At 38.4% G+C, this 15,830-nt stretch overlaps 1 protein-coding gene across 1 annotated transcript in view; it reads left to right on the top strand.

Moving 5' to 3' along the window:
• Positions 1-14,508, top strand: part of ZDHHC2 (zinc finger DHHC-type palmitoyltransferase 2) — a 55,241-nt gene extending 40,733 nt beyond the window's left edge. Inside the window, exons 9-14 of the mRNA XM_036456461.2 lie at positions 1,455-1,587; positions 4,723-4,849; positions 5,136-5,228; positions 9,743-9,855; positions 12,009-12,083; positions 14,170-14,508. Coding sequence (XP_036312354.1) covers positions 1,455-1,587; positions 4,723-4,849; positions 5,136-5,228; positions 9,743-9,855; positions 12,009-12,049 — 507 coding nt within the window. The 3' untranslated portion in view covers positions 12,050-12,083; positions 14,170-14,508. The remainder of the gene's footprint in view (positions 1-1,454; positions 1,588-4,722; positions 4,850-5,135; positions 5,229-9,742; positions 9,856-12,008; positions 12,084-14,169) is intronic.
• The last annotated feature ends 1,322 nt before the right edge of the window (positions 14,509-15,830 follow it).

The following is a 15,830-nucleotide window of genomic DNA, read 5'->3' on the forward strand; positions in this document are numbered from 1 at the left end:
TCAGGGCTCGTGGCAGCCTTACAGAACACAGCCACCGAAATAACAAGAATTGACTGTCTAAGAAGATTTTTTTTTTCGTATTTATAAGTAGAAGTGTTTTCTTTAGGTGTAAAAAGATTATTTTTTAAACTATTAATCTATAATGCCCTGAATTTTTACTAGGTATTGCTCGGTTAGGCTTTAGTTAATTCATTTGTTTCCTGCACTATTTACTTTAAATGCAAGCATTTAAAATTGAGTATTTTAAATATCCAAAGATACTCCTCGTGAGTACCAAACAATGTTAAAAAAATTTTATCTCCTGCCAGCATTGCTTTATTATTTTCATAAAATTATTCTTTATTAGGTTAAGATTTTTCAAATTGCTAGATCATTTATGTGGGATGGGACTTTAGTCACATTCAATGCCAGAATTTATTGAGCACCTACTAAGCGCCACTTCTATCGCTAAGCACTAAGAATTCACAGGTGTGTGGACAGGCTCCCAGCCTTCAAGTACACCTTCAGGGTGCAGCTGGAAGAATGGTCCCTAGTGAATGTCTGAGAGAATGTCACCCCACTCTTCTCGACCCTGTGAATGGCTTTAGTTCCAACCACAAATGTATTTGTAAAGGCGTAGCCAGCGTTTTCACTGTGAGGACTGCCCTCAGAAGCTGTTGGTGAGACACTGCAGGGTGTGGAGACAGCATTTCCTTCTGTCAGAAGGAGACGCCTCCCAGCAGCTCTGGTGCTTCACTGAGTGTCCGTAGCCCCAAATCTACGGTTCTAGATGGAGTCCGGGTCTCCTTGGGCAAGACACACAGTGAGAATCGCGCTGGTTCTGCTTTGAGATGGATTCCTTTGCCACGGGGCAGTGTAAGGTCTGTTTTACACATGGGTTATGCTCTCCTGTTCCTCTTTGCTGGGATGCTCTTATTGACAATAGCCTGAAGCATTACTGTGGATGTGTTGTTGTATGTGTTCTTGTAGTAGATGCTGCTATTTGTAGTAAAGTAAAATAGCGGTGAATATAGTAGCTAGCTGTGCCAATTAACCTTCATTGTTGGCACTTTAATAAAATTATGTAATCATTTATAACTCTGTAGTATGTTATAAAACGTATTCAAGTAGTAAATTCAAAAGTAAATTTTATCATTCCTTACACCTTGCTTCTGTTATAAGTTATACTCAGATTACCACCCTTTTTCTATGATTCAGTCACGTCCAACAAAATAAATACCCCAAGTTTGAATATATTTTCCATATATATTCAGATTCCAGTTAATATTAATCTGGTGCTATGTTTTTTTTCCCCTGAATTTTAACATAAAACCATGTATCTTTCTCCATATCTAAATTTAGAAAATATTTTTAGCAAAAAAAAAAAAAAAAAAAAAAAAAGATTTCTTACTTGTAAAAGTAGGGGAATGCTTATCCCTTTGACAAAACATTTCATTTTCTTTCTTTCTTTATAGAATGGTCTACCAGATACTCAAGCCAAGTTCCATATTATGTTTTTATTCTTTGCTGCAGCTATGTTTTCTGTCAGCTTGTCTTCTCTGTTTGGCTATCATTGTTGGCTTGTCAGCAAAAATAAGTCTACATTAGGTGAGTATGCAATTTTATAGTTAAGAGAACTTAAATACATAAGTAGATACTCATCCAAAGTTGCCATATGCGTAATTGCCTACCTGTCCTGAAGTGGTAAAAATTCCTATTCCCCACTTTGTTTTGTGGGATGTGACTTAGACACACACAGATTTACTCACTCTATATAATTGTTTTACTGTTGGTCATAGGTCAAGCATTGTGTAAAGGCAGTGTGAGCAAGGGCCGACCAGCCTAATGAGTGGCATATAAAAATCAATAACTAGACATAAAAGTAATCACACAGGCAAAGTGCCTTAAAGGAAACGAATAGGATCTCGAAGTATATATCAAGGGCTGAGGGTGGTAGAAGGGTGCCTGTTTAGATGATTGATCAGGGAAGAGCTCACCAAAATAATACATATTTAACCTAAGAAATCAGTCACGGAAAGAGCTAAAACATCTCAGGCAGAGAAAACAATATGTTCAAAAGCCCGACAGTGGTGGATGCTGTGAAAACAGTGCTTAAAAGAAAATAAATACGTAACTATAAATGCTTACATTAAGAAAGAAGAAATATCTCAAATCAATAACTTCCCACTTTAAGAACTATAAAAATAAAAGCAGTTAACCCAAAGCCACCAAAAGTTAGGAAATAGTAAAGATTAGAGAGGAGATAATGAAAATAGAGAATTTAAAGGTAGAAGATCAATGAGATCAATGAAATCAATAGTTGGTTCTTTGAAAATAAAAAATTAGACAGGCCTTTCGCTAGAAATACAAAAAGAGAAAACTCAAATTATGAAAATCAGAAATTAAAGTGGGGACCACCAACTTTATAGAAATCAAAAAGGCTATAAGAGAAACCATGAGCATTAGTACATCAAAAAATTAGACGAACCTAGCCAAAACCAGTTTGGCTCAATGGTAGAGCGTAGGTCTGCGGACTGAAAGGTTCCAGGTTCGATTCCGGTCAAAGGCATGTACATTGGTTGCGGGCACATCCCTGGTAGGGGGTGTGCAAGAGGCAGCTGGTCGATGTTTCTCTCTCATCGACGTTTCTAACTCTCTCTCTCTCTCTCTCCCTTCCTCCTCTCTGTAAAATATCAATAAAATATATATTTTTTAAAAATCAGATGAACCTAGATGAAATGTACAATTTCTAGAAACACATAACTGACTCAAGAAGAAATAAAAAATCTGAATAGACCAATAGCAAGTTAGGAAGTTGAATCAGTAATCAAGGGCTTCTCTGGTAAATTCTACCAGACATTCAAGAAGAATTAACACCCATTCTTCTCAAACTCGGCCAAAAAAAAATTAGAAGGAAACGCTTTCTACTTACTCTTTAAGATTAGCATTGCACTAATTCCAAAGCCAGAGAAAGACATCACAAGAAAACGTCAATATCCCTTACGAACACAAATGCAAAAATCCTCAGTAAAATACAAGCAAACCAAATCCAGCAGCATATTAAAAGGACCAGAGGCCACGATCAAGTAAGATTTATCCCAGGAATACAAGGGCGTTCACTATGCAAAAATCACCTATCACCTTAATAGAAGGGGAAAGCCACATGATTATCTCAACTGATACCAAAAAAAGTGTTCGACAAAATATAATACCTTTCATGATAAAAGCACTTAGCACACTAAGAATAGGAGGGAACTTCTGTGATCTGATAAAGGGCTTTCTGAGAGCCTCACACTGATATCACACTCAGCGACGAGAAAGAAAAACCTTTCCTTTAAGATCAGGAACAAAACAAGGATGCCCTCTCTCTGCTGCTTTTAACTCTACTGGGAATTATAGGTAGAGAAATCAGCCGAGAAAAGGAAATAACGACGTCCAAATTGGAAAGAAAGATAAAACGATTCTTTTTCGCAGATGACATCTTACATATAGAAAACATTAAGGGCCCCACATAGCGAAGACAACAGCCACCAAGCAATAAAAAGTTCTTACTGTTTTCAGAACTTGCTGCAAATCTACAGTGATCAAAACATCATAGTACTGGTATAAGGACAGCAATCTTGACCAATGAAATTGAACTGAGAGTCCGGAGCTGAACTTATACATCTTTGGCCAATTGATTTTTCTCAAGGGTTCCAAGGCCATTCAGAGGGGGAATGAAGAGTATCTTTGAGAGTAATATTTGTAAATCATACGTCCAAGGGCCGAGTGTCCAGAATATGTAAATATTACAACTCGGCAACAACAAGACAAACAGCCCCGTTTAAACATTTGCAGAAGATTTCAATAGACATTTAAAAAGATATTTCTTAATAGAAAATATACAAATGGCCAACAAACACCTAAAAACATGCTCCGTATCATTAGATATTAGAGACATCAAAATCAAAACCACAGTGCGGTTCTACTTCATATTCACTTGGGATGGAGATTAAAAATAACCCACAAGCTTTGGTGAGGAGGTGGTGAATTTGGAACGTTCACGTATTGCTGGTGGGAATATAAAAGTGTGCAGTCAATGTGAAAACAGTTTGGCAATTCCTCAAAATGTTAAATATAGAATTATCATGTGACCCAGTAATTCCACTCTTGGGTATATGCTGGGGTGATGTCCAGCAGCTAGAAGGCTTCAGGAGTCTGGAAAAGGCGCTACGTGTAATTAATAAAGAGACTAGAAATATGATATAAATGTAATTCTTGGTTTGGACAAAACCAGCTTCAAGTATATTTGGGGTTAGCGGGGGAAAAAAGTAGGATTCAATGAGATTGTAAAATGGAACATACTGACAATAAAATGCAGGCTACAGTATGTATGTATAATCTCATTTTAGTTAAAACCTATGTAGATTTGTCTATACCTATGTCCATCCACCCATGTACCTAAAAAAGAATTAGAAGATATAAATTACTTGTATTTTTTTTATTTTCTAATTTTCTGCACTGCATATGTCCTGCTATAGTATAATAGTTAAAAGGTTACTTAGAAATTAAAGTAAATGTAGCCATTCGATTAGTTTAAAACAATATAGGCCGTCTTCATTGCTGAGCTGCGGGTAGGCACATAAGGCCTCGGGGGATAGCCATTGATTTTTGGGTGCCTTCATTTAATTCAGTCGCTTCTAAAGGTACGGCTGACCAGGTGTATGTTCATTACTCATGTGATTGCTCTGCTGTCTCTTTTAGAGGCTTTTAGAAGTCCTGTATTTCGACACGGAACAGATAAGAACGGCTTCAGCTTGGGTTTCAGTAAAAACATGCGACAAGTTTTTGGTGATGAGAAGAAGTACTGGTTGCTACCCGTGTTTTCAAGGTATTTCGTTGAGAAATGTTTCAGGTATTAAACTCATGAAAGCAATCCAGCAAAGGGACTCTGTTATTCTGCACCGGACCTCCTATGTTTTAACGCATTATTTTATGATCCACTGTTGTACCAGTGCGGAAATAAATTAGCTCCTCCTCTCCCTGTACATACTGAAATTGATATCAGTGCCTGACACACGTTTGGCCCGTAATGTAACTGTGCTCTGCCCGCAGACAGGAGCTCTGTGACAGTCTCACTCTGTTGACTCCGTTGTAAGTTTTTGTTTTCATTGCAGTCTAGGTGATGGCTGCTCCTTCCCAACTTGCCTTGTGAACCAAGATCCTGAACAGCCGTCCACTCCTGCAGGACTGAATCCAGCATCGAAAAAGTAATCTACTGTTTTTCCTATTCGACTTTCCAGTAACACGTGCTATATCCTCACATATCCTTTGGTTACATGTTTCTTGAAAAGTTTTAAGAATACAAGAGAATTCACTCCAGTGGTTTCTATTTGGAATGAAGGAGGGAAGAAAAAATCAGGAGCTTTCGTCATACTTGAAAAATTCCGTTATTCATCTAGGTGGTGGGTAAGCAGGTTGTTAATTCTCTAAACATTTTAGTTGACTGAAGCAATTATGATTTTTTAAAAGATGTTGTACTTAAGCCCTAGCCGGTTTGGCTCAGTGGATTGAACGTTGACCTAAAGGGTCCCAGGTTTGATTCTGGTCAAGAGCACCTGCCTAAATTATGGGCTCGATTCCCAGTGGGGAGTGTGCAGGAGACAGCTAATCAATGATTCTCATCATTGATGTTTCTATCTCTCTCTCCCTCTTCCTTCCTCTCTGAAATCAATTTTTAAAAATCTACTTAAAAAACATTGTACTTAAAAAAAAAAAAAAAAAGTCAGTCCAGATTAGCTTGCCTGGCAGTCAGGTGAGCAGATCCAGGTAGACTTTCCTCTGATCCTCCAGGGAACTTACAAAGAGATCCGGAAACTTCCCTGGGTCAGGCCTTTGGAGAACGGATGGAATCCCAGCCACCGGCTAGGCAGTTTTGTCAGCAATGTGCACCCTATTCTTGCTGCTCCTTACAGACCCCTGGGCATTATCTGAGCCATTTCTGCGGACAGAGAAGGGGAGGGCTCTTGGGAATGTATTAAAAGTCGGGAGACTTTTGCCAGTGTTTTAAGTCTGTTTTGGTTCAAGTCTATCAAGAATCTAAGGAAAATCTGAAATTTGATTCTGACTTGACTGCTAACTGGCAAAAGGCAAAACTACTAAAACATTTAAAATGCTATTACGTATAGGAATAAGTTTTTGCAACTAATTTTTATATCGTTAAGACAGAGTTATTTGAATATGACGTACTCCTGATTTTTAATGAAATCCAGTAGCAAAAACATAACCATAAAAGCATTGTTAGTTAAAATTTAGAGAGTTTCTTAGCTGCCAGAATGCAGTGTGCACAGCACCTATACTTGTGCTCCCCCTGTCTAGAGCGGACTTTTTTTTTTTTTTAATATATTTATTTATTGATTTCAGAGAGGAAGGGAAAAGGATAGAGAGAAAGAAACATCAGTGATGAGAGAGAATCACTGATTGGCTGCCTCCTGCATGCCTCTATAGGGATTGAGCCCACAACCCAGGCATGTGCCCTTAGCTGGAATTGAACCAGGGACCCTTCAGTCTGCAGGCTGATGCTCTATCCACTGAGCCAAGCTGGCCAGGGCTAGTACAGATTGCTTATTTCCAACAGTATTTGTCCTCTGCAGCCTGGCTTGACCTCTGAATGCGTCTCAAAGCAGTGATCCTGGCGGCCATTCCAAATTATTTTAAAGTAGAGGTGTGGTGCACGGATTTGTGCACTGGTGAGGTTCCTCAGCCTGGCCTGCACCCTCTTGCAATCTGGGACCCCTCAGGGGATGTAGCAGTGTGAGAAGCAGCAGGCAGCCAGGCAGGAGCCTGAGCCCAAGCCTGGGCACCGCTCTCGCTCATCCTGACCCCACTGTGCCTGCCACCACCACCACCCGTTGGTAGCACTGCTACAGAGGCGAGAGAGGCTCACGCCGCCACAGCTGCACTTGCCAGCCGTGAGCCCGGTGTCTGACGGCTGTCAGCTGAGTGTCACTCCCACTGTGGGAGCACACTGACCACCAGGGGGCAGCGCCTGCCTTCAGCGTCTGCCCCCTGGTGGTCAGTGCGCATCAAAGCGGCCCACTGTTCGGTCGCTTAGGCTTTTATATATATAGATTACCAGTGTGCATCATATATACCAGCCGGTTGGGCGGTCGGACATACATAAAGTCAGGCGCTTAGCCTTTTATATACATAGATTGTCAGGAGGTGAAACATCTTTATCACCCCATCCCTAGAGGGAGCTATGTATAGATCAGACTCTCCGTCACTGAGGGATTTCAGTGTGCTTCACAGGGACATTCAAGGCACCATAGTATTTGGGGTCATGCTCTGAGAGCTTTGGCTTGAAAATTCCTCAGGAGCTAAATGTTAATGGTTTTCTTTACTTCAGTGCAGAAAAATCTAGTTTTAGTTTCAGTAAGTTACTTGTTATGTTGTCATAGCTTTCATAAAATGTAACAGTGCTTTTCAATAATGTTTTTTATCTTTATGAAGTGATTTTTGTAGTTTAAGACTCTCTGGATTTTAGAGATCGTACCTCTCCCACTACATGTCCCAAGGGGATTGAGAGAAAGCCGGTTCTGGCACTGTTACCTCACCAGGTGACCGTGAAAAGGTCAGGCTTCTCCTCTGTCTCCTTTAAATGTCGAGATTGGATTTTGACAGCTGCAGAATTTTATAATTCCCCCTGATCAGCCCGTATAAAATGTCTATGGTTATTGTTGGGATCGCTGTGCTCCAGAGCTTTTTATCTGGCTGTCTACTCAGCACTCCCACTTCAGTGTCTAAAAGTCACAGTCAGCTGAACAGGTGTAAAGCAGGACTCCTGATTCCAGCCATCCATACCCTCACGCCCACAGAAACCCGACTTCCTCATTCTTCCGTACGTGAATCGGTATTTGTGATTTCTGTCCTCCCAGGGACTCTGGCCAGAAACACTGGACTCACTTTGATTCCTTTTTTTAGTTTCCCTTTATTCCATTTGCAAACCCTGTCAGATTCCCCCTCAAAATATTTTTGTGCCATTCCTCACATGAATTGTTTCAATTTCTTCCTAACTGACCTTCCTGATTCCATTTCCCTCTACTCCAGTCTGTTCCTTAGGAAGTCAGCCTGATCTTTTTGAAACATACATCAGATTTTGTCGCTCTCAGGTTCACAAACCTCCATTGATTTCCCATCGTCCTCAGAATAAAGCCTAATGAGTGTCCTTCCCTCATTCTAATCTGGCCCCAGCACCTCTCTGATGTCAGCCCTGCTTTACTCAGTAACAATCCTTGGACACAGATCTTGGCTGTTCCTCCGATACACCAAGCATGTCCCTTATTGAATGCCTTTGTACTTGTTCGTTCTTCTTCCTGAATGTTCTTCCTCCAGAATCCTGAATGGTCTGTGCCTTCTCTTCATTCACGTTCCCCTCAGATGTAACATCACAATAGAGGCCATCCTTAAAAAGCCTTCGTAAAATAGTAACCTGCTCTGACACATCCCTGTACACTAGTCGTCATAGCTCGTATTGTCACCTGACTTATTATATGTTTATTTCTTTATTATTATTCATTAAATGAGTGGATCCAAGCCAGCAATCAATCTCCACAGAGTCCCTAAACCAGGACTTAAGTCTCCTCTACCTGGTATATGGCCTCTTTCCTGAGGAATCAAAAGAATTAGAGTAAAAGGAATGGGAGACAGTTTTTTAAAAGGATTTACCTTCAAATTTTTAGTAAGGGTAGGTTAAAGCTGCACAAAATTGAAATATTCTTAAATTTTAGATCTGAGGTCATTGCTAAGGTCCAAAAGCATATCCTTTAAAAAATAATAGTTAAAGACAACTGAAATATGTGAAATTATTCTTTGAGGAACTTAAAGTATTTTTTTCTTTTGAACAGTATTATAATTAGTATTTCAGGATGTTCTAAAATAATAGTTTCTATGCCAATATTTTTTCTATAGAACTCATGTTATTTTAATTTATAGATATATTTTTTCATACCATCTAATATGTCAATATGTGGCATGTATACTTTAATTTTAAAACTTAAGCTCTTTTTTAAGACTCTCTCGTTTTCCCCAGTTAAACACCAGGCTTGAAAGACCTGATAAGGTCAGATGTTTTCAACACCTCCTGCAAGATGATGCTCGCGGTGGTTGTTTTGGTCTTACAGAGGACAGAGACTTCTTTGTTCCAGACCAGTCGGGCCACTTTCGAAACACTGGGCCAATTTTTCCTCAAACTTATCTTTCTACCATCGCCTTCATAGATGTTTTCCCATATCCACATACCACTTAAACATAACATTTTTCTCTAATAGGTTTATTTAAATTTACACTGAGATTTATTTTTAAACCGGACTTCATACCACTGTCATAAATGACAAACCAGTATCATTCGTCATAAATATTAGTAAAGTATAACAACGGAAAATTGAAAATAAAATACTGTTAACAGCTAACTAGATTCCCTTACCCGCTCAAGTCTGAAGCTGAGACCAAGTTTTTGTATTGAAAGTGGAGATTTGCCAGGGTTAAAGGCAGTCACCTTATTGCAATCAGAATGAAAAGAGAATGGAAGAGGGAACACTTTTTCTCATTGTGAGCCAGGGTGAAATTCTATAGTAATACATTCAATAATGGTTCCTGCGTCCCCCCAGTTCTCTTGGGTAACTCGTAGAGTGATCTCGCTCCACAGTGGTTGGAGCTCCACACTCTGAGAAACACCTCAACATTGTCAGAGTTAATGATTGTGATGATGATTCTTCTTCTTCAGTCCTGAAAACCATCAGTTTCCTGCAAAGCCATTGAGAGACTCCCAGAGCCACCTCCTTACTGATTCTCAGTCTTGGACAGAGAGCAGCACAAACGCGGGCAAAGACAAAGCTGGTAAGGGTGTGCCTGTTTGGCTCTTTGGATATATTTTATTTTATTTTTTTATATATATATTTTATTGATTTTTCTTACACAGAGGAAGGGAGAGAGATAGAGAGCTAGAAATGTTGATGAGAGAGAAACATCGACCAGCTGCCTCTTTCACACCCCTTACCGGGGATGTGCCCGCAACCAATGTATAATACATGTCCTTGACCGGAATCGAACCTGGGACCTTTCAGTCCGCAGACTGACGCTCTACCGCTGAACCAAACCGGCTTCGGCTATATTTTATTTTAAAAGGTTAAAGTAGTGAACAGATTTTCATTATATTTCCTCTAGGGTCTTTCTTGCCTCCCAGTCTGACTTTCAGTGTAAATTTAGAGTTATTTTCAGGAACTTCTATTTGGGAAGTTCTTGAATGTCTGCTAGCTCTAGAAAATCGTTGTGTGAAAGGTAGATCGACATTGTATTTGTTTTCCAGCTTAAAGAACCAAAAGTCTTTATTCCTGCATACTAAACAATCGAAATAAATTCAAAGTACAATTTTTAAAATGGAAAAATGTCATCAACTCAGACAAAAGATTGAAAAATATCTGCTGTGAAGGATTGCAAATTATGCAGTTCTTTTATCCTAAGGTTTCTAGCCAATTTCAAAATGTCAGAGTGATTGCATAATTACCATAACTTTAGCTACATGTAATTTCTTCAGAGTTCTCTTACTCTTGCTATTGATTTTAACCTTTTGATTACTTCTTTATTGGCAAAGGACGGCAAGGTTCTGAAGCCAGACAGACTTGATTTCAAATCAATTTGGGCACTGGCCACCAGGGGGCAGGTCCTGCATTGACTGGTATCAGGGCGAAACAGGCTCTTCAACATCCCCTGAGGGGTCCCAGATTGCGAGAGGGCGCAGGCCAGGCTGAGGGACCCCACCGGTGCAGGATGGCAGGAGGTTGGCCAGCCAAGGAAAGACCAAAGGAGGGCTCCAGGTCATGTCCGACCCATCTGCCTCAGTCCTGTTTGGCCAGACCCCAGCAGCAAGCTAACTTACTAGTCAGAGTGTCAGCCCCCTGGTGGTCAGTGCACATCATAGTGACTGGTCTACCGGTCAACTATCTTCCCCCTGGTGGTCAGTGCTCCTCATAGCAACCAGGTTGTTCTGTTCCGCTGTTCAGTTTATTTGCATATTAGCCTATTATTATATAGGATAATCAGTCATATTCTCCCAAAATATTGCCTTTCTTTAAAAAGTCTTGTTCTTTTTTTTTTTTTTTTGTCCCACTTATTTATTGGTAGATTCTTGTATGTGCCCTGACCAAAAGTCTTGTTCTTTTTAAAGGGTCGTGCAAAAGTAGGTTTAGTTACTCAAATGGAAAATAATATAATAATTAAACATAATAATCCAAGAATAAATTCTGTGTTTTGTGTATTTACAACTATAAAGCTACTTTTGCCCATCCTGTATATTCCCTCCGAAGATTCCCGTCATTTGAGAATTCATAATTTGTTTTCTCTTCACCTTCAAACCTGCCATTCCATTTTCTGATCTATGGGAAGGACAAAAATTGATGACACCTATTTGCCTTTCAAATCCATCAGTTTCCTTTGAGGCAAAGAAATGATGTATAGTTGCAGGTCGGTTTTTTTGGGGAATGAAGAGACAAAGAGTTCTTTCTTTCAGAAAGATTCATGTGTCATCTTATAGTTCTACGTTAACATAGAAATGACTTCTCGGTTATTCATATGCTGTTAAGTATTTGGCTTCTTGAATTAATATTTCTTTTACTTTGATAGGTGAATGAGAAACTAAAGTTAAAAAGATGTTGTAAAAGAGAAACATGAGAAAGATGAGGTGAGAAAGAGCTCAAAGATTAGTTTGACTAGAATGAGGTAGGTCAAGGAATAATTAGGAAACAATGATTTGTGGTAATGAGAGGTGCCAGGTTCAATGTACCTTTTTCCTCAGGTATATATCCCTATGTTTACTATAATAGCAAAGTACCTCGCCCCCTTTTTGTGTGACAGTGGTTGTGGCCTACACTGTTACTCGTGTGTGTGTTTATATTACCGTCTTATTTATAAACACCCAGACCATGTATATAACAAGTCTCTGCCTGTTGGTTCAAAAGCAATCAAAAAATGCTAAATCAAGTTCTTTCTTCTAGGGTTGAGCAATCCTGCATTGACCATGGAGAATGAGACTTAACTCTTCAAACAAAACGAATTCCTATTTTATGAAAGTAAGTGAAGCTTTCCCTTTGTGTTTTATATTTTTGACACTTTTCTAGTTCTCAGAGGGCAAATTGTTTCCATAAACATTACTTATTTTTGAGTGATCCAAATTAAAAGATGTCTCAGCTGACCCTTGGGATTGCATTAATCACGTTGGAGACTTCTGGACATGGGCCTTACTTCAGTAGTAGCTAGTACTTAGGTTAACTTGATAAGAATAAAATAAGTTGATGAGCAAGCTCATTTTTACAGTAATATATTCAATGGCAAGAATTGATCCTAAAATATTGATGTTTTTACATGTCAATTCTCTTATCGTTTCATAGGATAGTACAATTTAAACAAAAAAAGTTTCTCTCCTTTGGGATATATAGTGGTCATGTCCTTGATTACCTGAGTCGAAGTACAAGAGGATCAAATACTGTTAGCGTAAACCTATTACCCTCGTTTTGGTCACAATAGGACCCACCCCACAGCATGTGTCATTCTTAAAATATAGGCATTCCAAATCACTTTCATTATACCATAATTTCTGAAAACCTGTACTTCAAAGTCAGTTTCTTTAATACATTACATATAAGCCTGCAGTCAATAGAAAGATATAGTAAAGACCCCCTTTGGAGCAAAGCCATAAACATGTAGACAAAACAAACAGCTGTATCTACCATTATAACAAATATAAATACATCAAGGTTATCAAAACAACTATATATAAGGCTTCAATCTACACTCCTAAAGTCTATGAGAAAGTGAGGCAGTTGTAGCTAAAACAAAATCATTCATGTCAAAATACTTCATGGTTGTCTGAGTGTGCTTTTTTAGTTTCTGTGTTTGTTTTTTTTTTTTAACCCATTTTAACCCTCAAAAGTCTGTTTTTTAAAATCTTCTAAAATTTGTTTTGTTTTGCTTTAATGAGTATCTTTCTAGTCACGGCAAAACACTGATCTGGCCATTTGCCGGTTGACTGTTTGGTCCTGGATGATTATATATTATAGTAGAGTGAATCAGATTAATCACAAGGATGGGTAGGGGAGTGAAAATTTAATCTTCTTATAAGGTTAAAGGGCAAAGACACTTTGCCAAAGACCAGATATGTAGTAGGTTCTAAATAAGGATTTTGTAAATACGTGGTTAAATAACGTTAAAATAACAAGTCTCACAAAAACTTGATTTTATTACATTTGAATACAAGACATAATGGTCTTAATAACCAGAGGACAGCATAAATCAGCTGCTTTGACAATAGAAAAGTGATTTTCCGATGTCATACCTTTCATTCTGTTGATATAACCAGTGACAGTAAAATGTTTCCCTGGTATTTGGAATTTATTTACCTTCTACAATTGAAACTTTATAGCCTGGAGTGGAGGCCTGGGCCTGCCAGAGTGTGTGGAAAGCTTGGCTTCCTCCATTGCTGGGGAAACCCAAGCCTCCCTTCTGGTAGCCATCTTGGTTGGGTTTATTTGCATACTTGTTCTGATTGGCTGGTGGGCGTGACTGGTGGGCGTGGCAGAGTGATGGTTAAGTTGCTTATTATTCTTTTATTAGATAGGATCAGCATCTGTCCCAGGTAATTATAATGTAGCTATAGACCAATAGTAGTGCTAAAGTAGAGACTTAGTTTAGGCTGTTCAGCCTTCCCTCTTATAAATTATAAACAAAAAATTGCTGTGCTTCTATACACATGAAATTTCAGACATATTTCCTTAAGTCCCTCTTCTAACTCATCTGTCACTTCTCAGACAAATGCAGAAGAAGCCTCTCAAATTGGGTCCCAAACCACTACCATTGCCCTCACCTGAGAGCTTAATAGAAACGCTCAATGCTGGACCTCACTCTAGTCCTACTGAGTCAGAATCTGCATCTTCTGCATTCTAACAAGATCCTCTGGCCTTGGGTATGCACATTACAGTTTGAAGGCATTGATGTCGAGGGCTATATATATTCAAGAACACATCGACTGAGTCTTCTAGTATAGAAAACATTTAATTTTGAACAAGGGATGTTATTACAACAGTGAGTTTGTCTGAGTGATGAGTTGTTGTTTTTAAAATAGTTCACACAGTAGTTTCATGTTTTCTCTTTCATTTCTAGGTATCAGTGCTGCAGATGGAGGAAGAGGCTCCCCACAGGAGGGCGCCGTTGACCAGTCCTTCCATGTCCCTGTGGCTGGATGTGCAGAAGATGCATTGATTCGTTCTCTCCAAGCTCTTGCTTAAAACATCACCTTTTTCAAACCAGGATACAGATTGTCTCAACTTAACACAAATTTCTGTGAAATATTAAAAATAATTGTGTCTTATGGATCAAGGGCAAAAATACCTTCGATCATAAAAACTTGAAGTAAACTCATGGGCCAGTTTTCACCCAAATAATTCGGTAGCACAATTAAAACACAGTTTTCATCCAGAAAATTAAGATGAAGAAACTGAAGTTGGGAAGATTCCTAGTCACATCATAATGATAAGTTTATTCATAAAACCTGTTACCTACGAAAACATGGAGGTGGCCTATCAGACTCCTTTGTTTATTCCTTCTGATGTCAACCCAACTTCACCAGATGGAGTGAATTCATTACAAGTTCCAAATGACCTACAGTTGAAGATCCCTGCTAGAACATATGATCATTGATGCTCGAACTCACTGATAAGCAACTCACTGATAAGCAACATCTGTAATATGTTTTCATCTCTTCTTAAATTGGGGGAAATCTATAACAATTATGAAAATCGGTTTATTTTTTTATGATACTCCTTAGCCAGTTTGGCTTAAAATTTTTTTTAATGTTTTTATTGATTTTACAGAGAGAGGATTTTAGAGAGGAAGCTGGAGAGAAACACTGATACAAGAAACATCCATTAGCCGCCTCCTGCACGCTCCCTACTGTGAATCAAGCCCACAACCCAGGCATGGATCCAGCAGCATTTTGGTGCATGGGATGATACTCAGCCAACTGAGCCACACTGGCCAGGGCTTAACATTTTTTAAAAGTTTTTTTATTTTATTTTATTTTTGTTGAACATAGCAAAAATATCTAATTTCTGTTAAGAATTCCAGATGGGTCAATCGATTAATCCTCCATTTATATCGATATTATTTCTGTGTTCTCATCAAAGGTATGATAGTTTATATAATTCATCATCTATTAAGATTAAGTGATGCAAATCAAAAATTATACACTTTTGGAAATTTGGTTAAACATAAGTAAATGGTGTGCTGTTTGGAAACTGAGTTTCAGATTAACTCAAGTGGTGTGTTTGTTGATGCCAAAATGTTCAGCTTCAGTAAATATACTAAGAAGCACTTGTGCCTTGTATGCACTATTTTTTAAAAAAAATTTATTTACTCTTTTTTTTGTTGAAATGTAAGTTTTGTAAATGTTAGTGATTAGAATAAGCTGTGTACATTTTTTTGGTACTGATTTTCAGAATTTAAAGCAAATTACCTTTTAAAAACTACACAGCTAAGGAACTGGTATTTAATCAAAGAGAAAAATGGTGTTAAACTTCTCAAATTCTGAGTTAGACAAAAATTCAACACAAAATAGGTTAGAAGGCCAGAAGATAATGGAGTAATAATAGATCCTTATAATTACTCAACCTTGATAAAAAATACAAAGAGTTTAAAATGAGTTAATGAAAGAATCAGTCCAGTCCATTTTCTAGGTCATTTGAGTGCAATTATTTGAACAATTGGATGGCAGTTTGTTTTTGTGTTTTTCCCCCAGATCTTTTTAAAGCTAAGTATTTTAATCT

Source organism: Pipistrellus kuhlii, unplaced genomic scaffold (genome assembly GCF_014108245.1).
Source record: "Pipistrellus kuhlii isolate mPipKuh1 unplaced genomic scaffold, mPipKuh1.p scaffold_m20_p_3, whole genome shotgun sequence".
NCBI classification, from domain to species: domain Eukaryota; kingdom Metazoa; phylum Chordata; class Mammalia; order Chiroptera; family Vespertilionidae; genus Pipistrellus; species Pipistrellus kuhlii.